General features: G+C 39.8%; 1 protein-coding gene across 1 annotated transcript in view; it reads left to right on the forward strand.

Annotated features, from left to right (window-relative positions):
• Positions 1–27,018, forward strand: part of LOC149281581 (transmembrane protein 94-like) — a 28,267-nt gene extending 1,249 nt beyond the window's left edge. The window contains exons 2-32 of the mRNA XM_089499150.1: positions 5,888–6,000; positions 9,265–9,384; positions 10,139–10,263; positions 10,891–11,027; positions 13,484–13,686; positions 14,043–14,194; positions 15,270–15,372; positions 15,463–15,549; positions 15,663–15,779; positions 16,127–16,183; positions 16,368–16,472; positions 16,553–16,717; positions 17,112–17,285; positions 17,419–17,713; positions 17,882–18,055; positions 18,493–18,595; positions 18,756–18,973; positions 19,308–19,483; positions 19,559–19,697; positions 20,211–20,326; positions 20,476–20,575; positions 20,655–20,763; positions 22,651–22,840; positions 23,086–23,163; positions 23,420–23,505; positions 23,604–23,685; positions 26,069–26,217; positions 26,341–26,435; positions 26,505–26,598; positions 26,681–26,851; positions 26,946–27,018. Coding sequence (XP_089355276.1) covers positions 5,888–6,000; positions 9,265–9,384; positions 10,139–10,263; positions 10,891–11,027; positions 13,484–13,686; positions 14,043–14,194; positions 15,270–15,372; positions 15,463–15,549; positions 15,663–15,779; positions 16,127–16,183; positions 16,368–16,472; positions 16,553–16,717; positions 17,112–17,285; positions 17,419–17,713; positions 17,882–18,055; positions 18,493–18,595; positions 18,756–18,973; positions 19,308–19,483; positions 19,559–19,697; positions 20,211–20,326; positions 20,476–20,575; positions 20,655–20,763; positions 22,651–22,840; positions 23,086–23,163; positions 23,420–23,505; positions 23,604–23,685; positions 26,069–26,217; positions 26,341–26,435; positions 26,505–26,598; positions 26,681–26,851; positions 26,946–27,018 — 4,106 coding nt within the window. The remainder of the gene's footprint in view (positions 1–5,887; positions 6,001–9,264; positions 9,385–10,138; positions 10,264–10,890; positions 11,028–13,483; positions 13,687–14,042; positions 14,195–15,269; positions 15,373–15,462; positions 15,550–15,662; positions 15,780–16,126; positions 16,184–16,367; positions 16,473–16,552; positions 16,718–17,111; positions 17,286–17,418; positions 17,714–17,881; positions 18,056–18,492; positions 18,596–18,755; positions 18,974–19,307; positions 19,484–19,558; positions 19,698–20,210; positions 20,327–20,475; positions 20,576–20,654; positions 20,764–22,650; positions 22,841–23,085; positions 23,164–23,419; positions 23,506–23,603; positions 23,686–26,068; positions 26,218–26,340; positions 26,436–26,504; positions 26,599–26,680; positions 26,852–26,945) is intronic.
• The last annotated feature ends 568 nt before the right edge of the window (positions 27,019–27,586 follow it).

Raw genomic sequence — 27,586 nt, forward strand, 5'->3', positions numbered from 1 at the left:
TACACACCGACTGACTCCAGCACGATACATACATACACACTGACTCCAGCACTATACATACATACACACCGACTGACTCCAGCACGATACATACATACACACTGACTCCAGCACTATATATACATACATACATACATACACACCGACTGACTCCAGCACGATACATACATACACACTGACTGACTCCAGCACGATACATACATACACACTGACTGACTCCAGCACGATACATACATACACACCGACTGACTCCAGCACTATACATATTCCCACTGACTAGAACATTATAGTATAGCGACTGCCCCTAGCACTAGACAAAAACACATATACAAACTAATTTAGCGTGTGAGTTTATACTGTAGTTTCAGAGTCAGTGTGCATGTATTATGTATTATGCTAGGGGCAGTGTGTGCATGCATATACAGTAGTGTATGTATAGTGCTGGAGTGAGTCTGTGTGTGTCTTTGTATACCGTAGTGCCAGAGTCAGTGTGTATATATGTACAGTGCTATAATCAGCATCTGTGTGAGTAAATGCATAGTCCCAGAGTCAGTTAGGTATACTGTATTGTAGTGCCAGATTCAGTGTGTATGTGTGCATTTGTATATATGTACAGTGTTAGCCAGAACATGTGTGAGTGTATATTGTTGGATAGTGTGTGCATGAGTATAAGAGCGCGGTGTTAGTGTAAAAGGGGTTGTGCATGTTACGGTACGGCATTAGAATGAGCGAATGTCAGCATAGTGTATGTTAGTGTGTGTGTTAAGTGTAGTATAGGTTAGGGGTGTGTTACGGTATGATGTTAAAGTCTAAAAAAATAATGGTTAAATAAGATTGAGTTTTTATGATGACATACCCTTTGTAATTGTTGTACTCTACAAAGTGGTGCAGCACTGAAGATTGTCAAAATGTAAAAAGTGGTAAAGAAGCCAATAAGGAAGTTGCTAGATTTAGTATTTAGAATGTAGAATACAGTTCAGATGTCATTGTGTTTAGGCTCCAGTGTTCATCAGCGCGGTTAATCCACCAAAGCTAGGGTTTTGTATTTTAGAAAGGCTGATTTTCCTGAAATTGAAAATTCAGGTGGGTCTTTGACGGCCTTGAAATCTTTAAAGTCTAAGAGTAGTGATATTTAGGAAAAGGTTCTACTACATGCTACTAAAGGCAGCAGAAAAGTTGCATTAAACTTGTCAGTAAGGCTAAAAGAAAGAGGAAACCACTGTGGTATTGTGCAGAAGTGGTGCGTATGTTAAAAAAAAGAAAGCAGCAGAAAAGTGGAAGCATTTAGAAACTATAAGCGCTCAGAACCAGGACTCTGCAAACTACAGACAAGTAAGTTATGCCAGTAGCTGGGAAACTAACCAAAGATAATAGACCAGGGCAGAAGACCAGATTTTAGTATTTTAGTAGGGCTTCTAACACTGTCTCTCATAGAACACTGATTAGTTTGTATGTTATAATAAACAGATAAGACAAAGAAAGTTAGTGGGGAATATTCAGAAGAAGATGGTCTTGCTGCTAGTGTGGTACCTTTTTTTAGCTTTTTTAATATCCTAATCAGTGATACTAAAAACAGGTCTCAACAGTCTGCAACAAAGTAGACATTTCTGGTGGAATAAGCCAAATGACTAGGTAAATTAAAATAAACATTGAGTGTGTGGCAGCTGCAGTTTAATGTTGATAAATATAAGATAATGCACTTGGGACATAAAAAACCTAAAGGCAAAATAAAGCATTAAGGGGCATTGTGACAAGAACCTAGGGGAAATTTAAGAGGCAAATATCACATGACAACAAGGTAGTCACCTAGGACGCCCACTGAGGTTCAAAATGATAAATGTGATGCAATCAAGATAGCAATCAATGAAATCCCATTAGAGAGATTGTAATTTCATGATGTTGTGGTAATGATCTAAAGAGGGTGTCATTTCCTGGAGCTTCAATGATCCCATCTGTTCACAGAGATCCGACCACTGGCAAAATGCTTTTACTAATTGAGATAGCACCAAAGAAAACATTTTATGGCAATCACATAAAGTTTTTAGCATGCACTAACTGTTTAAAATAAATGTAAAGGTTTCCTTTTCAGATCCCAGCAAACATTGCACAAAACTTTGCTTTTTGACAGGGAAAGAAACGCAATACAAGCTTTTGAACCTTTACATCCTAAACTGCCACGCCTCTCTCTTCAAAACATAGTGTGACACTAAAAGAAGATTCTCTTGGGAGAACGTATCTCCTCATCTATAAAAGCAACAGTTTCTCCTGTTTGTTTCCAAGGTCCTAAGTACAGTAAACTTCATTATGCTCAAGCAATTAGGCAACACAAGAAATCACACACTTAAATTATGCACCATGAAGGCCCATCTGGAAAGGAGCTCGTATGGGAGTAGTCCTTCACAATCCTTTGTTAAGAGAGTTTAAATTACCGGTGTCTTACAGGACAGTTTTGGTTTCAAATCCGTGACATCATCATTATATGATGGAGGTCCAACATCAGCTTCTGCTGCAGGAAGAACTTTGCTAACCATGTATAATGTGTAGTGAAACCAATGAGGTTCCTGCAGTCTCCTAGATGAATTAGACATTACACAGGGCCGGTTCAGGCCTTCTTGCAGGAAAAATCTTACCAGCACCAGCCCTTCATAACTGAAGCTGCTACCTCTCTTTAAAGGGCTCTCCTTCGTGCAAAGTAATACAGAACATGTGCACATCATGGATTCTGTAACTTGGCATCGAGTGCAGACGTAATATATGCCCCTATATTAGGACAATGTTTTTTATTTTTTATATACCATGGAGAGGAACAAGGCATCTAAAGTAAAGCATTGCCATGTATAGAAACAATTAGGAAATAGTGTAATATATTAAGGTATCTAATGACTACTTACAATATAATACAATGTGCCTGCTTTCACACGGCTTCATTTCTCCAGCAATGAAGGGCTAGATCTAGCCATACAAAACCAAACTTAAAGCAAACAGAAGGAAGTTCCTCTTCCCGATTAAAATGGGGAACTACTACTGATAACAGGGGGCACCAGCACTCTGCGTATGTCCTTGACATAGGACATTACACTGAAGCAACAAATCTACGCAATTTATTGAATAAAAGGTAGCTATATTAATAAGGCCATTGAGAATAAGTTCTGAAAAAAGAAGCTACACATCAAGAAACAAATTAAAAATCAAATAACTCAGTCTACAAACTCTGACCCAAACATACAGATGCCTCGCCGATGTTGAGAAATAAGAAAAACAACATGTATTGCATATTTAAGCCTACATGAAGACATTCAATACCATTTTGCATCTAGGCAGACCAGGTTATTGCGACCATTTAATATTTTATCATTTCATGGCAGCCGCTAAAAGTGTCACCTACTTGCTTAGTGTTTGCACCCAGGAAGATTCCTTGAACACAACTGCTCATTCTATGTGTGTGTATAGTGTATAATATATATATATATATATATATATATATATATATATATATATATATATATATATACACACACACACACACACACACACACACACAGAGAAATAAGGTGCCTTGGAAAAGGTCTCCTACGATATCACAATAAGATCGTATATATTAAGACACCCAAACTCCAATTCATTGTAAAGCCACAAGAGTTTGTTTTTAAATATCATACAAGATAACATTCGGTAATATGATAGAATAGCTAAGCGGCCTGAATACATCTAGAAAACACTGCACTCAACTACCACTTCATTTTCCCCACAACACATGTACAAATTGGCACATAACACAAATCATTAACCTTTCGCAGTTCATCCAACATGCAAATTATCCTCTGATGCTTTGTCCAATATTTCCTTCAAAAAGTACGTCTCTTGCCTCCAGGATGGCCATTGGATGTATCCATTTCTAAATCTCTATAATCAAAGAAATGTAAAAATGAAGTTCCCGGGCATCCCTAGCAGCACTTCTCATTCCACCAACACATCAGTTACATCCAGTGATCTTTCACATAGATGTTCTTTAAAGTAGGGTAACTCTAGCACTGTGGCCCTCTCTCACGGAAACCAATACACAATAAAGGAGACATCATGACAATGGGCTGAATCATCTGACTAAAGGAACACACAGGTAAACCTATAACTCATTCTTCCTGAAGGAAATTGCCAAACCCTTGAAAAGCTGAAATTATCACATCTTACACCACGCGGCAGCGTTATCTACCTTCCCCATCTAGAAGTTGCTTGTTCTGCCCCTACTTCCTTTACAAGTTACTTTTTCCTCCTTATTTCTAGATGAGGTCAGGTTGTTTATGTGGCTGATCCTGACTCTTCAAATACATTTCATTTATTTTGTTTCCCATCCCACAGAGCAGTCTTTCATATCTCACTTTCCACCATAACCCCTAAAGGAACGTTCTCCATGACCCCTTGTGCCTTAAACTCAACAAACTGTCTCACACCATGCCACATGTCATGACATAGCTCTTAAGGGTATCATCGTTGGCACCTATTTGCACTTTTGCATATTGATCTCTAGGCATGTATTCCAACATTCCAGCACAAAAAGACAAAACCATTTCCAAGTCCAACATCTCTCAACGATCTTGACCAACAATGCTGTTTGCTTGCAATCCCCTTATTTCATCATCTTCAAATGCACCATGATTCTCTCTCCCTCTGTCTGCAACTCTGCACTTCTTGGTTATTTACAATTGTTGAAGAAACAAATTCAATAAATTCAGTCAGTCCACTTTATGTATAATCCTAATTTGTAAATGTATCTAAAAGAGATACATATTGGCACATTGCAGTTATGTGCTCAAGTTTAAGGAAGTCCTTCCTCACACCACGTCATGCTTTCTATAATCTGAGTTAAAAAGGTTTTTTAGAATACTTTACTTCTGCAGTCCATGGGAAAACAGATATTTAACATGCCCCAAATTATAGAATCTAGGCCTATTATGATAATCGGATAATTCCCATAACCTACATTTCCAAAAAATAAAAAAAAAATACTTAAAATGCCCTTCTTATAAACAGGCAATCAGAATTGTACTTAAAGTTTGGTCTGACCTGGGCTTTTTCTATAGTGAATCTTTTCCCCCGTTTACTATCTCATGGAAATTTACTTGATTTAGCTACAACCGCTTGACGCTGCATTCTACTGGAAAGCCTGTTACCTACAGCTAGTCCCGAAAGTTTCTTGCGTTAAGAGTCAACGGGCTGTTAAACTGCGCAAGATTGCATAAACTTAATTAAGGAGCCAACTACAAAATGAGTAGTGACAAACTATCACGCCTTAACTTTACATCACTCTCCTGTACCAGAGGTGCTTCTCCAATAGTGCCCTATCAGTTTTGGCCTCTATTCACCCAACCTGTTATTTTAACCCACTAGAAAGCTTAACACCACTCAGCGGCGCTATACAAGAAGAACCGACATTGTAAAATTAAACGGTAGCATTATAAATGTAGATACACATGAATAAGAGGTAATGGCGGCATATATTTTATAATCGCACAGGTCAGGGCTATTGTCTTTCTATCTAAGCACATGAAGCACTGCCTCTGTATAACAACCACTCAACAGTCATCACTGCCACATAAAAAAAAAATCAATTGTGGATATTGATACCGCTCCCTGCCCCATACACATAACTGTCATGCTTCGCTTTCAAATTCAAACCAGTTTCTCCCTTAACTACCCAGCGTGTCATCTACGAGACACTGATGGTACGTACACCCAACAAAGCCTGTCATGGGTGGATACTCAGTGGTGCAGTCGACCCATTAGACTCTAATGATCAAGTCTGAAAACCGTTCTGCCACAGCTCATTTGACACCACCCATGATCCCATCTTAGTAACTGCCTTCATATAATTCATCCTTCTCCTCCCCAGCCCTCAGTAATGTATTCGTGAATAAACACATGGAAGACACCGCTGCTTTATCTCCTCTGACTCGGTGCTTCTACCTCCGGTACTTCCCTTCTACTGAACCCACTCGGCTTTCGGTATAAACCCACTGCCATTTTCTTTCTAGTACGGTTTCTATGTCTTAGAATATATATCAACCACCCAACGGTATTTCGCCCCTTCCCCTGTCTCACCCTAATCAGCGGAGCCGCGTCTGCTCTGTCTTTCCGGCCGCTTCCGCTCCGCCCCGGGGCAGATCCTCCCGCGAGACTTCCGGGATAGCGTCAGATCCTTCGTGCTCACTCACGCTTACGTGCATTCGTCACTAATTTAGCGATGTCTTTTCTGGCGAAGCTAATAGCGCCATGTTTGATATGGGTCCCACCTATGTATAGCCAAAAAGTGGGACATGGATAATAATATAAGTACTGCAACGTAACAACACGAGTGAGCACAAACTGGGGAGTAAAAGGACAAGACGTCGGGTATTTCATTCTTTAAAACGCTAAAAGCCTCTATAAATATAACAGACGTCTAGAATGGAAAGGGGACAAACATTGACCTGACCATACGGGGCACTGAAATTGCTTAGCTGGAACAGGGGAGTGTGATGAAGCAGCAGGTACTAAATTGTACGTCACTTGTCAATGTTTTGACAGGTATTGCTGCAGGGGTCCAACGTATTACCATATACTATCACCTTACTTGCCTAACCACAAGTCCCGCCCCTTTCGATACTGTGTTTGTCCAATCAAATTCCTAGTACCTAAAGGCGTCACCAATATGGCGGTCTGATGCCTAAACTGGGGACCGGGAGCGGCTACTCGTAAACCGTGGAGTTCGTGTGTGACTGTATGTGGATAAATATATTTTTATGTACTCTGCGCACTCTCATAGCGATCATGGCTTTCCGTGGGGGATTTCTTAATGTCTTTATCATTAGTCAGACGTGTATCTTTATGGTTTTTAGTTGTGCTAGGTATTTTGGGGCCACTTCAGACATGTCTGTTTACGTCCCAGTGTAAATGTGTATGCAGGTATGTGGGCCTGGTCTGCTAAAATAAGCGTTTAAGAGAAATCACAGTCCGGCATAATTTTATGATGTGTTTGTGGATTGTAAGATTTATTATCTTGGATAGTTTGCAGTTAAACAGAGACATGTAATATGAGGTTCGCCAGGCTCTATAGTGCGGTGTTTCTTAACTTTTTTTTTTTCGTGGCCCATTTCTGGCCTGTTTTTCTCCTGTGGCCACCTGACCGGTTCCTGTTACTGGTGTAAAAGACCCCCGCTAGGCTTCTAAATGCAATATGTATTTTTGTTAGTAATGCAGCATACAAAACACAATGACTATAATTTGTTGGTCAATTAATGTGACCTATGGCTTCACTTGCCCCTCAACCACCGGCTAGATTGTAAACTCGCAGGAGCAGGGTCCTCTTCTCCTTTTGTACCAGTTTGTTATTGTGTGTGACTCTCAATTTTCCCACCGATTGTAATGGCGCTAAAGAGTCTGCTTGCGCTATATAAATAAATGTAAGGTAACATGAGCCTTGGGCTTGGTGACCTTGGTGAGCAGATGGAAGTTCCTTGATGTCAGGTTCCATTGCAGCAAATAAGTGAAGCTCACCTCTGTTCACTATGTCCAGCAGTTGCACGTTGTTTGTGTTAACAAATTACTCACGCTAGTGAAACGTTCTTCTGAGAGGTTCTTACAATGTAACGTCAATGTCGGCAGCATTCACCGCAATTAGATCTGCTATTCGGGCCGGAATATCCGTATTCAGCAGAACATGGAACTTCCATATCGTTATGCAGCTTTAAATGCTCCCCATATATGAGTATGTCATTATCTTCCAACTCAAGGCTAAATGCCACCAAACAGGAAAACTGGACAAATTCCCGACGTGTTCCAATATTTACGTACAACTTCAGTTTTCTATGAGATCCCTTAAAAATCTCTTTGCATGATAGGAAGTCTTGGTTTCTTCCCCACAGTTACTTGTTTGACAAATTAAGCTTTTCACCAGTAACAGATATATCACACTCTGCTTTCCTGTGTCTCTCATGTTATATGTTTTCCACCTGTGGCCCCCTTAAAATATCTTAGGTCCCCCAGAGGGCAACACTTTAAACAATTCTATCAATTTCCTCTAGAATTTCCCTTCATACATAGCCCCTACTATGTTTCCGATAATGACCGGTAATGTCGGGTCATTAGTCTTCATCTTACAGTTGTAAAATGTTATTTAATAGTTCTTATGCAACAGAAACTAAAAAAAAAAATTAAAGTCAAGCTAGATTTTAATGTCACTTTACAGTGAAGCTACCCAGACGTAAGCCTGATATACATCCGGTATTGCAGCAGTTCCTCCACCTTTCAGATACAGCTAACTGGGGTTGATCCTTATATGTTTTAATGCGTGAAAGGAAGCAATTCCATTATTTATAAATCTAGTGTTGTGTACTATGTTGGTAACTTTACACAGTGCTGCACAAATCTGTGTAAGATTTAGCGCGAGGCAGGAAAAAAAAATTAGGTTGCTTCACAAACACTGAGAACAATGACATCGCGGTTCATTGGAGTGATGTGTTCTGACCTATCTATATATATATATATATATATATATATATATATATATATATATATATATATATATATATGTGTGTGTGTGTATATATTAATCTATTGTAGTCTTTTATGAATGCATCTGTTTCTGGCTCCTAAAACTCTCCACTTAAATAATACAGTTGCTGCAAAGGGGAAGGGGAAAAAATGTATTTCCTATTAGTCCAATAAACTTGCTTTACCTGCAGACTGCCATATTTGTCAGTCATGTGATATTTTGGGTGACTTTCACCACACCGAGGTGGTTCCTTATGGTAATGCGATGAAGTCCTTTCCTACATAGACTTTGAATAAGAATTGTCAGAATATCTGACTAAATCACATTTTGTGCATAATCCCTACTCCGCTAATGGCGATTTTATGTTACTGAACAGTAATTTCTATATTATATTTTGTATATTGTGTATATTGTTTAATCCCATGTTTACCATTATGCAGAATGTAAAGATTCCTATACTTCTACAGTGTATAAATACCATAATTTTGTTTTAACTATTTGATGCCAAGTTGTAATCAATACCATGTGAAATATTGTTGCCTGTTGTATTGATGCATGATTCTTTTGTTGCTTAGGTGGTACAGAAGTGGAGTATACGCCTATACATGAGTGTTTCTAAGTGCCCTGCATGGAGCCAGAAGAGAAGATCCAGGTATTAGATTGGATTGAGTACTTTAAGCGTTTTAATAATTTTTGTATGGGATGTGAACCATCGCATTGGTTTCTGTTTTTGACAGGATGGCCACAGGCCATGTTTGGGCCTCTCTACCCGCCAGGCTCTGTCACGCTTGCAAGAACAGTTGTCATTGGCCCTGGGAAACCACCAGAGACAAAAGAACAAGACATTTCTGAGAAAGGTACTAGTGTATTCTGTTTACAGAATTTAGCAAATTTTATGAAATATGGGTATTGCTAGTAAACATAGCTTTGGGTACGACACCAAGTATTTATCGTTGAGATTCCAGAAACCTTCATTCCTTTATGGCTGCATCCACTTTTAGGAAATGAATCCAACCATGCTCTCAGAATATATTTTCTATGTTTTGTGCTTTTTTAGAGATATTTTTAAAAGCATACAAAACATTTCGTATGTGTCATCCAAATGATCCTTTTCTATTATTATTAAACAGGCAACATGAATCACAGATATACTTAAACAGAATTTACCAAATTATATGAGATATAGTTATTGCTAGTAAATGTATCTTCTGGTACGACTCCAGGGTAGCAACTATTTCCATCCCATTATATTGTCTTCAGAAGAACAATTTTATATTGTTGTTTGATACCTTTTGTCAACAAAGCAACATTTATGGTTGGAAATAGTTGCTTCCCTGGTGTCGTACCAGAAGCTACGTTTACTGCCAATCCCTATATCATATAATTTGCTAAATTGTGGCTATTAATACATGTAAGCTGGAAGTTGCATTTACCTTAGTTTGCTCATTTATATCAGGATGTTGCAATAGGAAACAGACAGTACTTCACTTATTTAATTAATTTTTACCTTATCCTGACACGTGATCTACTTTTGTAAAATGTGATATGTTAGATAAACAGGCATTTTAACCTCCTATTAGATGTATTGACTTGATTCTCTCCCTTCCTCAGGACTGGAAGCAGAGCTTCCTATATCATGGCAACCGCTCCTCTTGTTTCCATTGGCCTGGTGCTGCTCTTATGTTGCTTGCTACGTTTTTACTTGTATGTTGTTACGGCAGCCAGCCTGAAGGGAGGTGAGCTAAATGACTTCATTACTCGTTACTATCTTCGTCACTGATTCTTTGATTTTGGGGTGCAGAATAAAATTGGGAAATCATAGCACCCAAGCCTGTTCCACAGGCCTCTCATGGTGAAGACAGGACTGTGGGCATACTGAACCCATATTTTCAAGAGGGAGCTGCCAAGCAAACTCCATCTACAGAATTCCACCCTAAACACTGCTTGTTTGTCTTGGCATTGCTCTGTTTGCGATAAATGATTTGCAATTAGGGATGATGTGTACCAGAATACTACTGATATCCCCATTCCTGATTAGTTCGACAGATTGAAGTATATTACAAAAATTTTTTCTAAACCACGACATTAGTAGCACAACGTATAGGCAGTTTTTGTCTGCACTATTGAGTCACGTTTTAATCATTTTTTTAACACACAGTAGCAATTAATTACGAGACACCCTAAATATTGAATTGTAACGGATCCCATAGAAAATACATACAGATGTTTTATACAAATCTCTTACAGTGCTCTTTATACTTTAGCACACTAAGATATGTATTATCTTTTTGAGAGAGTTATAAGTTTAGAAAGTTAGGCTTTGATATGTTTTATCACTCAGGGTTGTTTGTTTTTTTTTGCAGTCAGGGCTCTGAATTGGGTAATGCCTTGGCCCTCTTGCTTTTGCTTCTCCTTGATATGTTTCTAATGAGACGACTGGAGATTCTTAAAGAAAGAGAAGTGGAAAGGAGACTGACAAAGATCATCACAGAGATAAATGGTAACTAATTAATCTACAACCACCCACTTCAATATGTGTATCCACATGCTTACGTCATAGGAAATATTTCTCACGTTCCATTACCCTTTGTTTCTACCTATCACTTTTTCTAGTACTTTACATCTTGTCTCTTTAAATCTAATACAGATATTATTGTATTATAACATTAATACCAATGAACAAAGATATACCAGGACCTTGAGCTTGGTGTTTTTCAGCATGCGTATGTCGCAAATCAAAGCATTACACAAGTGGCTACTTATATGTCCGTGATTATTATAAGAGATAATGTACAATAATCTAAATGCATTTTCTAAAAGTCTTATCTTTTAAAGTTTTTCTCTGTGTTTTACATAATTTACAAATCCAGATATAGGTTCTCTTTCCTTATGCTATGGAATGGCTACTTTTGAATCTGAAGCAATATGTTATATAAAAATATATTCAGCATTGGCAAATCAAAGTGAATGTAACAATAATTCTTAATATTAATAAAAATAATGTTTTACATAAATGAATAGGATATTAAAAGAAAGTCCTACTTATCTCGCAAAAATATTTATATATACACACAGGGGCGTACCTAGAGTATTTGGCACCCGGGGCGGATCCTGTATGTGGCACCCCCCCCCCCCACACACACACTTTAAAACTGCATAGCTTCTACCGTTATATACCGGCGCAGACACTGAAGGTGGTACAGCATTACTGTTATCATTATATACTGAGGCAGAAATTGATGGTGGTACAGCATAACACCTACCACTATATACTGAGGCAGACAATGACGGTGGTACAGCACAACACCTATCACTATATACTGAGGCACACATTGACGGTGGTACAGCATAACACCTATCACTATATACTGAGGCAGACATTGTCGGTGGTACAGCATAACACCTATCACTATATACTGAGGCACACATTGACGGTGGTACAGCGTAATCCCTATCCCTATCACTATACATTGAGCCACACATTGACAATAGTGCAGCATAACCCCAATCCCTATATACTAAGCCAAACATTGATGTGGTGTAGGCCTACCACTTCATTAGTAGTAGGGATGCACCAAAACGAATTCTGGACTAAAACCGAAAATGCAGCATTTACCTGGCCGAAACCGAATATGACCCCCCCCCCCATCACACTTTTATTTAAAGTAAGTAACACACCAAAATAGGACAAAACAATTAAATAACAATATTTATATATATATATATATATTAACAATTTATATATATAATTAACAGCAATCGCATTCCTATCATGCCCAGGCATACCCAGATTCCAGGAGGCACTGGCAGACTTGGCATGATAGGAGTATGATTGCCCTATCTACCCCTTCTCACTCCCTTCTCCCTATCTACCCCCTCCTAACTATCTACCCTCTCCCTCTTTGAAGTTCACTTACCTTTCAGGAGTCCTGCGGTGGGGGTGCAAGGCCTCTGTCTCCCAGCTCTGCCACTGTATGGAACAGTATAGAGTGATGGGAGTTATGATGTACTTTAGAGCATAATTATATAATGAAAAATACATTGGAAATGGTACAGCATAACACCCATCACTCTCACACACTTACCAATCCACACACATACCAATCCACTCTCACTGTCACTGAAAGCTTTCCTACCTTTCCGCTTTTCTCTTTACAGCTCCTTTTCCTCCTCTTCTTCAGTTCTTCTGTCTTCTTCCGGTTCAGAGGGCACGGACAGCGGTAGGCGCGGCTTCAGTGTTGTGCGCCGGGATCTGACAACAAACCCCGGCGCACAGCAGCTGTTGCCGCGCGGATCGCAAGGGAGATCCTTGAACCGGCTTAAAATCACTCAAGGGAGCCGGAGGTCTGTTAAAGACCTCCGATACTGCTCCCTTGCGAGCCTGCTCCTGCAGCGGCGGACATTACTGTCTGTCTCTGGAGGGGTGCCGGCAAGTTGGCACCCCCCTGATGAGCGGCACCCGGTGCGGACCGCCCCTCCCGCCTCGTACGCTACTGTATACACACATACCCAATTGTGTAGGTACGCTAAATGTGTGAGATAAAAGAAACGGTTGAAGTAAAACTAGGCAAAAGCAGAGGTCAGCATGGTAGATAAAACTTCTACTTTCCATTTGTTTTCACCCATAGTATCTTTAGTTTGTATCCCTTTTTAAAATCTGGAAGTTCAGTTGACTGTTGGATACGCAGAAAAAGATTAATTGCAAAAAATCTATTTATTACTTTTTGATATGTTAATAAAATATAAGGGATTGCTATGTATGTAATTCTATAATTTTATTATATCGTGTGTTGTCATGTTCCTGTATCCCATACTTTAGCACAGAAGTATTGCAGTTATGTTGATACCTTTTGCGTCAAAGATTTGCAGTGTTTTCTTGTTTGTGGTGGTACTAGTATTTAATCAGTTACTTGAAAGTTGGAAGAATAGCATAGTATAACAAATGTATTCTTGTAGATGCTCTGAAGAGTGGGCTGGAGATGATTTGGGGGGACACTCTCTATCCTGATCTGTATATGCCAACTGCTCCATCATGGTCTCTTCACTGGGCATATCGAGATGGAAGACTTGTCAACCTGCCGGTCAACTTGTTGGTGGATGGGGATATTATAGCTCTACGGCCAGGACAGGAATCATTTGCTTCTCTACGTGGAATGAAGGTAACTTACCAGGGTTTTAGACCAAAGATCCCAAAACGTACATTGTAGTAGAAAAAGCATTTTGATTTCATCAGGCATATTCATACTCAAATTTTATAACATTGATTTGAGCACAAATAACTTGTAGCTCTCCAACTGTGGTTGAAATCTCTGTATAATCTTCTATCTAAAGACATAGAACACCCCTCATCCATGTAGCATATAATTGTGCATGCTGTTGCTATTGTATTCCATTGTTGATGTCATACTATCTAAACAAAATACTATTTAGTTATTCACACAGTGCAGTGTCTTGGTTGCTTATGATTTAAAGAATCTTGTGGACCCTTGCTTGAACCCTACTCTCCCCCTATTAGGACGATGAGCACATTGTCCTAGAGCCAGGAGACCTCTTTCCTCCTTTCTCACCTCCACCATCCCCACGTGCTGAGGGTAAGAGGATTCCCCACGACCCACAGCAACATCACCTCTTCCGTGTCCTGAAAACACCTGTACTGGAAAATGTCAGGTAAAGAATTCGCCTGTGCCGTGGTTTAGGGGTAATAAATGCATGGGATAAGCTTAAAGTTGTCACGGGAATAAGACACGGCCTGGTTCACATTTGATTGTAGGGGTCTTTTTATAATACCTAGACAACTTCTAAGACGCAGTTAAGCTGAGGAACAATATGACTGTTCCTTGCTGCCTGCAATTTTGTATAGATGAGATGCCATGTGATAAACCTCCCCCAGTCAGCTCCAGTGCTGGCTTAGTGGGAGTTCTTTCCTGACACTGATGCTATCAGTTTTCATATTCAGATGCTATCTACACACTTGTACTAGTGTAGCAAGTGATAGCAATATCCATTTACCCAAAACAGTTTTAATCTTTTTTTAACTTTATTTATAGATCTTATTCTGGGGGGTGTGTGTATATATATAATATATATATATATATATATATATATATATATATATATATATATATATATATATATATCATACATACCTTGTACTTGGTGTAATATTAAACAGTAACAAGAAAAAACAAAACCCATGTAGAACAAAACATATACCCTAACAATTCAAAGAATAAATGTACCCCTTGCAACATTTCATTGAATATAGATATTTTGTTGATGTTTAAATAAAACCCACTTTCCATTAAATATTGGTTTTAAATTAGGGCTAAGGTGTTTTTCAATTAAAAATGTATTATTTTCCCTCCAGTTTATAGCTATAATTATTTCTGCCACAAATAAGATATGTTTAAAAACATGGATTTCTTTTTTGGGTCAAAAGAATGTAACAATACATCACACTTGTTCTAATGCTTATCAGGAGGTGATATTATCTTGCCAAGAAGTAGTCTCACTGAGCTGTCTCTATTAAGCCCTTGTAATAGCATCCCTTTTCAACATTTCAATCTGATCCGTGCTTCTCATTTTAACATTTTATTTTTCTTCAAACTGCCTTGCTTTTCCAAGAACTCAGTAGCTCACTTTTCCTCTCTTACATTTCTTCTGAGCTGTCTTTTACACCCTTGCTTTCTAAAGAACAGATTGGATCAGGTGCACTCAGACACATTCTTCCTCCCACTCTCAGGAGCTGGCTGGATCGGGCCCTCACTCGCCCCGGAACTGCTCTGGATAATGAGAGGTTTACAGTTCAGTCTGTGATGCTGATATATGCTGTTCCCATCATTGTGGTGAGTTCATGGCTATTGTGTCTGACTTTGTGTTGTTCCGTTGTGCACATCCGTTTATGAATGTTCATGGTTACTGTTCTGATGTCTCAGGTAACCTTCCTTCTCACCAACGCCTTGCGTCTTCTGTTCCATGCTCCTGGCATCCCGCCTGCGCCGTATGCGCTGCTGCAATTGCAGGTACTTTTAGTAGTTCTCTCCTGTTTTACAGTTATTTTACATCTTGTTCCTAAGCGTGTGAACAGCTTTTGTTCTTGAGTCCTTGAAACAGACGTGGTGTTTTGTTCATGCAGGTGAATGCGGTGATACCGGTGCTTCCCCTTCTTTTCCCGGTTATGTGGATCCTAGTAACGGCACTAGGAGAGGCGCGTGTTCTGGCTCAAATGAGCAAGATTTCTCCAACTGCCTTGGTGAGGGTCTCTGAACTTTTTAGATTTGCTGAAGTTTACTGGAGATTTCATATGTGTCTAGGTGATTGGGATCTATTCACTAATGCAGGATAGCCGAATATTTGAATACCCTGATGGTACTATGTATAATGAAAGGGCAGCCCCGGTGAGGAGCTTCTGCGAGTGGACCTTTTATAATGCATACCTAAATCCGTTCTTCAACTTAACCTCCGTTATCAAACTGCGCTTCATGCAAGTCCAGACCAAATTTGGCAGCAATGGCCCTTCATTATCCATAGTTAGAGTTTACAAGCAAAATCCGTCTCTTGTAAATAACCCCAATTATGTGTTTCATGTCCTGGCACCAGATGGCTAAGTTTTCTGAAGATACTCTCAGCAGCTATACCGAGGTAGTGTCTGCACAGGTGAGTACCTGTCTGAAAGTTATCCAATAATAATTATTATTATAATAAATTATCCAATAATAGCTTTTTGTTTTTCCTTAAATTTATCTGGAAAGATCAGTCAGTTGTTCAATGAGCTGCTAAATTCTGATTACAACTTCTGTGTCTTTCTATTTGTTTTTACTTTTTTTTACTTTGCTGTCAGGAATTGATGCGCTGCACGTGTTCACACTTTCTCCGTGTCCTTGTGGGAAGCTCTGAGACTCTGGCATACACCTCAAGCTTGCTGCATGGCCTAGGATCTGTTACTGTAAGCCATAGCGAGATAGTTTTAAACTGAGATCTGAACGATGGTTGCGTTGATGTTCCAGTGGTACTTCTCTCCTTCAGGTGCTATGCTGTGTGGATAAGCAGGGCATCCTCTCGTGGCCTAATCCCAGCCCAGAGACTGTTCTTTTTTTTAGTGGAAGGGTAGATCAGGCTACAGACAGACACGAGGATATGGCTGACCAGATGTCCCTACGCTCCTACTGCCAGGCTGAGCTTGAAGATGAGGTAATGTTTGAAAGTGTGCTACCCAAACGTACTGTATTTAAGATCATTTTCTCTGCATTCTCTTGTATATTGGGCACACAACTTTTAAAGCTAAGTTAAGTTTTTATTTCCCCTAGAGGGTGGTGGATAAGTGGAACAGCTTCCCTGCAGACCATGGACTGATTAACCCCGTAAGGGCAAGGGCTGTTTTGCGCTTCAGGTGTTTGTGATTTTGCTACAGCTTCAACACGTAACAAATTACGTGTTTTATTAAATGAAGTGCATAAATGGAGGAAAAAGCGTGTTATAAAGCTAAATTAAATAAACAGATGAATAATTGCGTTCTGGTTTTGGGCTGATTAGTGTGTACCCTGTCTCTAGCTTTACAAATGTATTTGTGGTATTGTCTTTGCAGCCACAAGAGATGGTTGCACTTCTGGCAAACACAGACACTTTGCAATTAGTGAATGAGAATGACACAAACGAACAGCCTGCCGATCCCAGTAAGCCTAATGAAAGAAAGGTACACACTCGGAGCAAACATGCTTCTGGATCTAACGTGAGCTTCAGTCAAGATGCAGGAGGGCTGGTAAGAGTGTGTGCGGTGTCAGTTGATAGCCACTAGCTACTTAATTCACAAAAGCTCGTTTTCAATTGGACTATTGTACTGTTGTATCACTGTATTACTGCTGGTAATACGGCTACCCTTTTATTACCCACAGCTTAATAGTGAAATGGAAGATTATATATGTGACTGTCACCTAGAGATGCTCCGTCTGTCACAAGATCAACAGAATCCACAGAGCATCCAGTTTGATGAGTCCAACTGGCAACTCCATCTGAGCTCTCTCAAACCTATAGGACTAAATGTGCTATTAAACCTCTGTAACCCTGGAGTGACTACAACCCTCTGCCGGTTCTCTGACCATATGAGGCACATAGCGCTGCAAGAAACACAATGTTCTGTGCTTCCCGGGCACATTCCCTGGGGCCTGTGTGACTTCTCCAGGCTAATTGGTAAAGTGTTGCTAATGGGGAAGCAGAATCTGGTATTGGCCTTTAAGTGATGCTGTGCGTCTGTACAGACAGATACTCAACATAGCGATGTGTGCATTCACATTTTAACTTCGTTTGCTTCTCTGTCACCCATCGTGCATACAAATGTATTATTCTCATCATTTCTAGGATTCACTCCGGGAGCCAAGGATCTGTTTAAATTACAGAATCACGTGTCTCTCTACCGCCTTCCAAATGATGAGACTGTGAAAGAGACATTGCTGTCTAAGTTTCCGTTATCTAACAAGCGGAGACCCCTCCTCAGCCATATGATCAGTCTTTTTGTGAGGGATCTTACTACTAGTAAGTCAGTTAATGAATGTCATTTTTGCTTCTCCCAACCCTTTTGCTAACGTAGATTCTTTTATTGTTATGTTTTCAAACATTGTGATGTTTCTATTTTTCCTAAATACATATTTACACACTGTAACAGGCTCACCAAGAGAGCTGTAGTAACTCCCAGAGATCACCCACATGTATCCTCCAGTAACTTCCAGCACCAGCCAGCATGCGCACCTTGGAACCCTGCTATGTGTACCCAATAAGTAGACACAACTACCTTTTAATTGAGTACAGCAGGAATGAACAGTGTTGATGTAAAACATACTCGTATAGCCACAGAACTTCAGTAACATAAATCAACATTGTTAAACAGGTACATGTAGACAACCCAACCTTTAATCCCCTTTAGCTCTTCTACTTTTTGTTTCCTCAAGCCTTTTTTGTATTCACTCTCTCAGACACTGAGCAGATGCTGTCCCACGGAACAGCCGACGTTATCCTTGAAGCTTGCACAGATTTCTGGGACGGAGCTGACATCTACCCTCTTTCTGGGTCTGACAGGTACTTGGCACCCTATTCCTGCATCTGCATTTATGAGTGTCCTTTATGCCTTTTCCCTATACTCATCCGATGTCTTATTTTTCTTTCTCTCCTCTCCGCACTTTTTTTTTATTCTCTCTTGCCCAACTCTCTGTACTGTCACTGTTATTCTCTACCTTAGGAAGAAGGTTTTGGATTTCTATCAGCGTGCCTGCCTATCTGGCTACTGCTCAGCATTCTCTTACAAGCCCATGCATTACTCCTTGTCACACCAGCTTCATGGAAAATGTATAGAGATGCAGCATACTCCTGGCCAAAGCACCATTTCTGCTTTATGTGACTCTGGTGGAACTATCCCTCTCAAAACTACTGGCCGACACGACAGCTGGAGCTCTGATGGTGGGTGTTTTGTTTATTTATCTACAATTGTGTATTTAGGAAGATCATGTTCTGCACCTGTTTTTGGCTTTACTAGAATTAATTTTAAAATCTGAACATTGAGCATGGAATTCCAGCTTACTTTCCACAGGAGAGTGAGCTGGAATATTTGCCCACCTTGCTCTTTTTAATTCTCTGCCCCAGTGGCAGGATATACAATTTGGGGTTTACGCAACCGCACTGTGTAAAGAGATACTTTTTGTGTGTTTTCTTCTTTTTTTTTTTTGGTCTTTATTTTATATATTTTCTCTGCTCTAATTTCCCTTTTCTTGCATATTTCTTGCCATGGACACAGAAGGCATTGGAGAAGTGGCGGAGGATTTTACACAGGCTTTAAGTGGTCAGATTTTCATGGGGATGGTGTCTTCTCAGTATCAGGCTCGTTTGGACATTGTGCGTCTAATAGATGCTTTAGTGAATGCTTGCATAAGATTTGTCTACTTTTCCATGGAGGATGAACTCAGGAGCAAGGTGAGCAGCTGAAATGATATATTAATATTGCCTTCTATTATTTATTTTCATAAACAATGTCCTACCTTTACCCAGGTATTTGCAGAAAAGATGGGTCTGGAAACTGGGTGGAACTGTCACATATCCCTGACACCTAATGGTGAAGGACCAGGGTCAGAAGTTCCACCATCGAGTCCAAGCCATGCAGGCTCCCTGCGAGATGACCTTAACCAGAGTGAGTAGATAGCATTAGGTACTAAGCATTTGAATTTGAACTTTGGATTTTATTCTTCCAGTTGATTCCCACCATCATAACTTTAACTGATCCTGTTGTTATTTGCCATCGCAGGCTGAGTTTCGAAAAGATAGATTTGACCTAGATTTGAGCTGTCACTCAGCACTGCATAGACTTATATTCTCCATTGCTCACTAATGTCCTAAATAAAAAGGTCTGTTGCATCCAGGTACAGGGATTGCAGGCAAATATACTTTAAATGTGCCCCTTACCCTATGTAGCTAAGCGGAATCCCAATTGTCAGTATATCATGACCCTATTGAAAATTATGGTTAAATTAATTTTCTTGTTGCTTAAAAAGAAAGATACGGATCAATTACATAAATACGGTTTGCTTGACTTATTTGTGAAATTAAAAACTTAGCATGACTACCACTTTAAACTTTGCAATTCATTACTTAGAATCTATTAATAATTTTCACACTCTATTTTGTTTCCTTTCACATATTTCAGCATCCCGAGAAGATGCAGAGGGACTCCTCCTTATGGAAGATGAGGGTCATGCTGATATGATTAGCTTTCAACCCACAGATAGTGATGTACCCAGCTTCTTGGAAGACTCCAACAGGGTTAGTGAATGTGCTTTGTCTCCAAGACACTACCCTCCATGAAAGGTCAGGCACTCTGTATCTTTCAAGGTGGTCATTGTGTTGGCATGTGTAGGTGCTTGAAACTTTGCTTCTGACAGCGTCACCAGCTTTTCACTTTTTCTCCTTAGGCAAAGCTTCCCCGTGGCATCCACCAGGTTAGACCTCATCTTCAGAACATTGATAATGTTCCCTTGCTGGTTCCACTTTTTACAGACTGCACCCCTGAAAGTAAGCATGTTTGGGAAGAATAAATAAAATGAATGAGGGGGAATATCACTGGGTTTGTTGACCCTGCTTTCTCTTCCAGCAATGTGTGAAATGATTCAGATAATGCAGGAGTATGAGGAAGTGACCTGTTGTCTGGGGAGCTCTGCAAGCATCAGAAACAGTGGACTTTTTTTGCAAAGTGATATCAGGTCAGTACCCTCCATGTCCGTTTAGAACTTTCTAAGTGATTTATGCTGTTAAATAAAGTACACTATACCTACCATAGTTGCTTGGACAACATTTATTTCAAGTAGTTTCTAATGGTAAGATTATAAAAAAAAAAATAATAATAAAAAAAATTGAATGTGCCATCTGCAATCATTCCTTAGTTGAGCTTTGTACTCATGTTCTGAGAGTGCCTTTACTATTTGGTGAAAGTGACCGAAAACTGCTGCAGTGTGGCCTCTCCCCAGAGTTTCAATGTCCACCATATACAATATGGCGGCGGACACCTGACTTAAAGCGCTTAGGAGGTGATCAACAATCGCTGAAATGCCTTAAAGCTGAAAACCCACCCCAGGATGCACCGTAACTGCTCCTGAGAGCGGTCACAAGCGAGTTTGCGAGAGATTGTGCCTCTCACAAGATGGTGGCACCCATTAAAAAATAAACAACTTTCCAAGAGAGTCTCTCCAGACTCTCCTGAAAGCTCTGGGCTCCTTTGGCAGGTTGACTACAAGTACTGCATTCAACCATGTACGTTAAAAAAGCCCGGCTTTCTAATCACAATGTGATTAGTAAAATATAAAAAAAATGTTTTAAATAGTAATATTTTTATGAACAAGTGCTAAAATTAGCACTGTATCTGCCAAAAAAACATGGCATGGAAAGAGTTAAAATATGTCTAGTTTTGAAAAATATACGGTTTGATGGGGTAAATTTAATTGGCTGGGTACAAAGATGTCCCAAATAGGACATGGGTTGAAGATGATCTGATTTGGAAAAAAAATGGTTTTGAAATGGTAAAACGCTACTTGTACAATATGTACAAGTAGCGTTTTTACCATTTCAAAACCATCCCTATAACTTGCAAAAACACCACCATTGGGTATTTCTAAATTCAGAACAAAAAGTAGATTCTATTTAGCAGGTTTTTTCAGTAGCTTTTGTAGACGAGTAAAACTTTTTTCAAATTTTTCTCCATATTTTATTTTTCTTTATAGTAAATTAGATATCAAAAATAGCATCTTAAGAAAACCCTTCTTGTTCTGTAGAACATTATATAACTTGTGTGGGTACACTAAACGAGAGTGAAGAAAATTATACCTATGCATGAGCACTGCAAACATGTTAACAGCCTTTGTCACAAAGGTACAAAAAGGAAAGAAAGGTCCTTAAGGGGTTAATAGGTGGCACTTAACCCTAATAGATTACAAAAGATAGACAGAAAGCACCACTATGTTGAAGATGTGACAAGACAGTGGGGAGATCCCATGCATGTATGGTGGTCATGTGAGAAGTTAGGGTAGTTCTGGAAATACATTTTTGGTAATCCCTACCCCAGGAGTTGCTATTCTACATTTAGAGGTATCTAATGTTGCACTGCTTTATGGCAATGCAAATTATGATAGCCAGAACACAGAAACAACCTTGTGAATTACATTGGCCAAGATAATAATCTTTTATTATGCAAAGTAAAATAAATTGCATACATTTTTTAAGATCTGGAACCCCTGGATTAGCCAATACTAAGTCATAGTATAACTCAAAATCTACAAATCCACATTGTATTGTCAAGTAATGTATGGTATTGTAAGTTAACATTGGCAAGTTACTGTGTGTGATTGTTATTCATAATGGAGTGGATACAAACTGATGTATGACCAAGGTAATGGTACAGGTTAAATCCACGCAAGCTTTATGTATAACTTTCCTATATATTTGAGTATATGTTATATGTACTTATGTGTTTATATTAGAGAAAAAATATATTTTAACAGAATATTAATAAAATCATAGGAACTCTAAAGTGCATTCTCCATATATATCAGTACTACTTTCAGTGCATCTATTATATATGTATCTCATCCCTGCAGTATCTCCCTGGACCCACTCTACCCATCCCGTTGTTCTTGGGAGATGTTTGGTTATGTAAGTGGTCCGTTACGGACAACAGAAACAGAAGTACTCTCGCCTCTGCAACTCTCAGCATCTCTGAACAGCTTGCCTTGCTCCGTGTCCTTCAGACAGGAGGAATGTGTGGGCATCATCCGTCTCATTGAGCAGGTCAGTACTGTTTTTTGACAACTTTTGTGCTAATATCTGTGACTGATTTATGGCATCTTCATTGTGATGCCAGGATTTTGGTATTTGTTCGAATCTAGATGTTGGCTCTGGTGTGGGATTTCATAAGTTCCCATTGATGTTATCACTAGCTGTCTGATTCTGAGGTCATCGTTCTTCACTAGTGTGCATTTTTGCCCTATGGGATTTGTTGTTTAGCAATCCTTGGACTGTCTCTTTGTCCCCAGGCTCGTCATGCTACATATGGTATCAGGAAGTGCTTCCTGTTTCTCCTGCAGTGCCAACTGACCCTTGTCATCGTGCAGGTGAGGCCCCTTAATGACCGCATAGTATCCATATGAAGACATCGTGTCTGGAAATATTGACACCATAATTAAGGGGCAGATGTTCGAAAATGTGAGTGGACTTTTATGAGATTTTCAGATGTCCTGAAATCCATTCATTGATCACAAAAAAGTGGAGCTTCCACTTCAGAGAGTGCCTGGCAGAAGTATAAGAAGACCTATATTCTAAATGGATAATAGTCATTGTGGGGTTTGCTATGTTTTCTGTCATCTGCAGTTTCTAGCGTGTATGCTGCAGCTTCCTCCACTCCTTAGTACTACAGATATTCTATGGCTGTCTTGCTTCTGTTACCCTTTGCTCAGGTGAGGAAACCTTATTATATTGCATATATCTTGGGACATATTTGGGACACTATTGTTTTGTTTTACGATTTTCACATTTCTTATGCTTAATTTTGTAGTGTGTCTCTGCTTGGAAAACCACCTGATAATTCCATTATGACTGTAGCAACTGGCAAAAACCTTCATTCTATTCCCAAAAAGGTAAACCGACATAATGCAAACAATTAATCACGTCAAACAAGCAACCGGCACGTCCATAAAACACATCTAAAGCACCGTTACGTCCTGCTTTTCTGGCAGGGGCACATCCCTGCCGCTACACGGGAGATCAGGCTGTCGTTTGACAGCCTGGACTCCCCCCTGTCAGTAGAAGCCAGCAGGAAATAATTTCTGCAGCCACCTTGGACCGTGATTGGTGGCCAAATAGCTGTGTGAAGAGTGCCCAAATACCCCTAATATGATAGTCTGAGTTGTCTGCTTTACAGAATTATATGCTTTTGTGGGTATTTTTGGTTGGTTTGTTTAAGTTGCAATCCCATCATACCTAATGTAAACATTCTACGAAAAAATGTACACCTTATAGTATGTTCCCTATAAGTGCTGGGAAAGTATGGAAATTTTATATAAGTTAGGTATTTCTGAAATCAGGACAACTGAATTGATAAACTTGAAGGGGGTTTTCCATCACTTTACCTAATTTTGTGAGGATTCAGAGGGAAAATATATATAAAAAAATTAGGTTTTTTTTTTTCTTCCTAATTTTCGCTAGTTTTTACTAAATTTCTCATCCTAAATTTTCAGCTAATTATCTAACTATGGTACAGTGGGGCAAAAAAGTATTTAGTCGGCCACCAGTTGTGCAAGTTCTCCCACTTAAAAAGATGAGAGGCCTGTAATTTTCACCATAGGTACACTTTAACTATGAGAGACAGAATGGGGGGAAAGAATACAGGAAATCACATTGTAGGATTTCTAATGAATTCATTGGTAAATTCCTCGGTAAAATAAGTATTTGGTCACCTACAAACAAGCAAGATATCTGGCTCTCACAGACCTGTAATTTCTTCTTAAAGAGTCTCCTCTGTCATCCACTCATTACCTGTATTAATGGCACCTGTTTGAACTTGTTATCAGTATAAAAGACACCTGTCCACAACCTCACACAACAGTCACACTCCAAACCCCACTATGGCCAAGACCAAAAGCTGTCGAAGGACACCAGAAACAAAAATGTAGACCTGCACCAGGCTGGGAAGACTGAATCTGCAATAGGCATAGGCAACAGCTTGGTGTGAAGAAATCAACTGTGGGAGCAATTATTAAAAAATGGAAGACATACAGGACCACTGATAATCTTCCTTGATCTGGAGCGCTACGCAAGATCTCATCCCGTGGTGTCAAAATGATCACAAGAACGGTGAAAAAAAAATCCCAGAACCACACGAGGGGACCTAGTGAATGACCTGCAGAGAGCTGGGACCAAAGTAACAAAGGCTACCATCAGTAACACGCTACGCCGCCAGGGACTCAAATCATGCAGTGCCAGATGTGTCCCCCTGCTTAAGCCAGTACATGTCCGGGCCCGTCTGAAGTTTGCTAGAGAGCATTTGGATGATCCAGAAGAGGATTGGGTGAATGTCATATGGTCAGATGAAACCAAGGTAGAACTTTTTGGTAGAAACTCAACTCGTCGTGTTTGGAGGAGAAAGAATGCTGAGTTGCACCATACCTACGGTGAAGCATGGGGGTGGAAACATCATGCTTTGGGGCTGTTTTTCTGCAAAGGGACCAGGAAGACTGATCCGTGTAAAGGAAAGAATGAATGGGGCCATGTATCAAGAGATTTTGAGTGAAAACCTTCCATCAGCAAGGGCATTGAAGATGAAACGTGGCTGGGTCTTTCAGCATGACGATGATCCCAAACACACCGCCCGGTGTCCAGATCTCACCCCATAGAAAACCTTTGGAGGGAGTTGAAAGTCTGTGTTGCCCAGCGACAGCCCCAAAACATCACTGCTCTAGAGGAGATCTGCATGGAGGAATGGTCCAAAATACCAGCAACAGTGTGTGAAAACCTTGTGAAGACTTACAGAAAACGTTTGACCTCTGTCATTGCCAACAAAGGGTATATAACAAAGTATTGGTATGAACTTTTGTTATCGACCAAATACTTATTTTCCACCATAACTTGCAAATAAATTCTTTAAAAATCAGACAATGTGATTTATGGACTTTGTTGTCTCATTCTGTCTCTCATAGTTGAAGTGTGAAAATTGCAGGCCTCTCTGATCTTTGTAAGTGGGAGAACTTGAACAATTGGTGGCTGACCAATACTTTTTTGCCCCACTGTATCAAAAGAAAGCTCTATCTCTCTTTGAAAAAACAATTTATAGTTGACAAAAATCTCCTGGGACTGAAGTGGTTAAACATCAGTCAATGTAAATAATCCACACTCAAGTGTGGTTCGTGAATTCAACAAGTAAATCTTTATTAAATTTGAGACCGAGACAAACTGGGGAGAGGGAAAGGAAAACGTTAAATATCACAGTGACTACCTTTTACATCTGTTTTTGTCTATTTACAGACGCAGCATTACTTTCTAATTTGCTTCCTACTTAAGTTTATGCCATCATGCACTTGCTGTCTGGCCTGCTTCTGGTTTTCGCTTCAAAGATTTTGTGAGATTTCATCCTATAACAACACAACCAACTGTTCTTGCATTACAGTGCACAGGTAAGAGTTAGCAATACAAAGATTCAGTTGCAAGATTATTCCAAAGGTAGCCTATAGACGGATAGGATAGATGTCTGTACTGCTCATTGCAAGTGTTTTTATTGATCACTTCTCTTGTGATAGTGACTCTGCAGACTCTCCGGATTGGTTTGGTTCCCTTTCTGGGGCTCTGCTGCTTGCCCAGAAGCTTGCTGCTTGCCTTATTGTCCTGCACACAGGTGAGAGAGAACTGCTCAGGATGAAAGTGAAGGAAATGTTACACTGTCTAATCCCTTTTTGTCTTTTAGTGTTCATTTCAATAAGTCATGTGCACCGTTCCAAACCACTGTGGAAACGAAGCCCTTTCTCTAACAGATGGTGGAGTCTGACACTGCCAGTGTTGTAAGTAGTGAGAGTGGTGGCTTGTGCCATGGAGCAGTCGTATATTGTCTCTATTTTCTCTGACTCTCCATTTTTCTGTCAGGGTGCTGGCGCAGGCACTGCAGACTGCCCTGGACCTGAAACTATGGACAGACACAGACTCGCCTTTGGCATTTCACTTTTTGGACATCCCACTCTTAGCCTGGCTGCTGGGATCACTTTCACTTCTTATTGTCCTTGTAATCAATGAAATAGTCAAGCTGCATGAAATAAGGTAGACGTAGTATGTTGGGGAAATAATGTAAAATATCTTCTTTTGTTTGTGATAAATACGCTTATTTTCGCCTTTTTTTCTTCTTTTTCATCAGGGTTCGGGTCCGTTATCAAAAGCGACAAAAGCTACAATTTGAAACAAAGCTTGGCATGAATTCTCCTTTCTGAATTCCCCCTTCTCACCTGTGCAATTGGGTATTTACTATTGTTCATGACCTTACTTTGTGTCTTACCTCAGGTACGGATGAGGGAGAGGTGCAGAGGGTTGGTACGTTTCTGAGCTTGATATTCCCATTTGGACGGACATTGTTAAAAAGCTATTTATATTATCCCACCACCAGCTGTCACCGCCTGTGCCTCCTCCCTAGCTCCCTTGCCTCCAAGATCTCCCTGCTTGTTTACAGGCAATTAGCAGCTGGAGATATCACCCTTCCAAGCCATCACATCTATCATAGTCTTCCCCCTGCACTGATAAGACGTGGGAAGAGTGTCAACAGTTGTCCTTTTAAAACTGTTTGACCTAATGCATGTTTAGTGTGTTTGTATTTACCCATGCAACGTTCTATGCTTACATCATTACTCCACCCAGGGCTCTGTGTAGACTCGACGATTATGAGATCCTCTGCAGTGTTCTTAAAACCACTGGATTGTTGTAGCACCAAGTAATGTATGCAACAGACATTGAACATGCTGTTTTTGTAATTATTAAATAATGTTTATTTTCTACAAAAATAAT

Source organism: Sceloporus occidentalis, unplaced genomic scaffold (genome assembly GCF_023333645.1).
Source record: "Sceloporus occidentalis isolate IW3139 unplaced genomic scaffold, rSceOcc1.0.p SCAF_130, whole genome shotgun sequence".
Classification (NCBI taxonomy): Eukaryota; Metazoa; Chordata; class Lepidosauria; order Squamata; family Phrynosomatidae; genus Sceloporus; species Sceloporus occidentalis.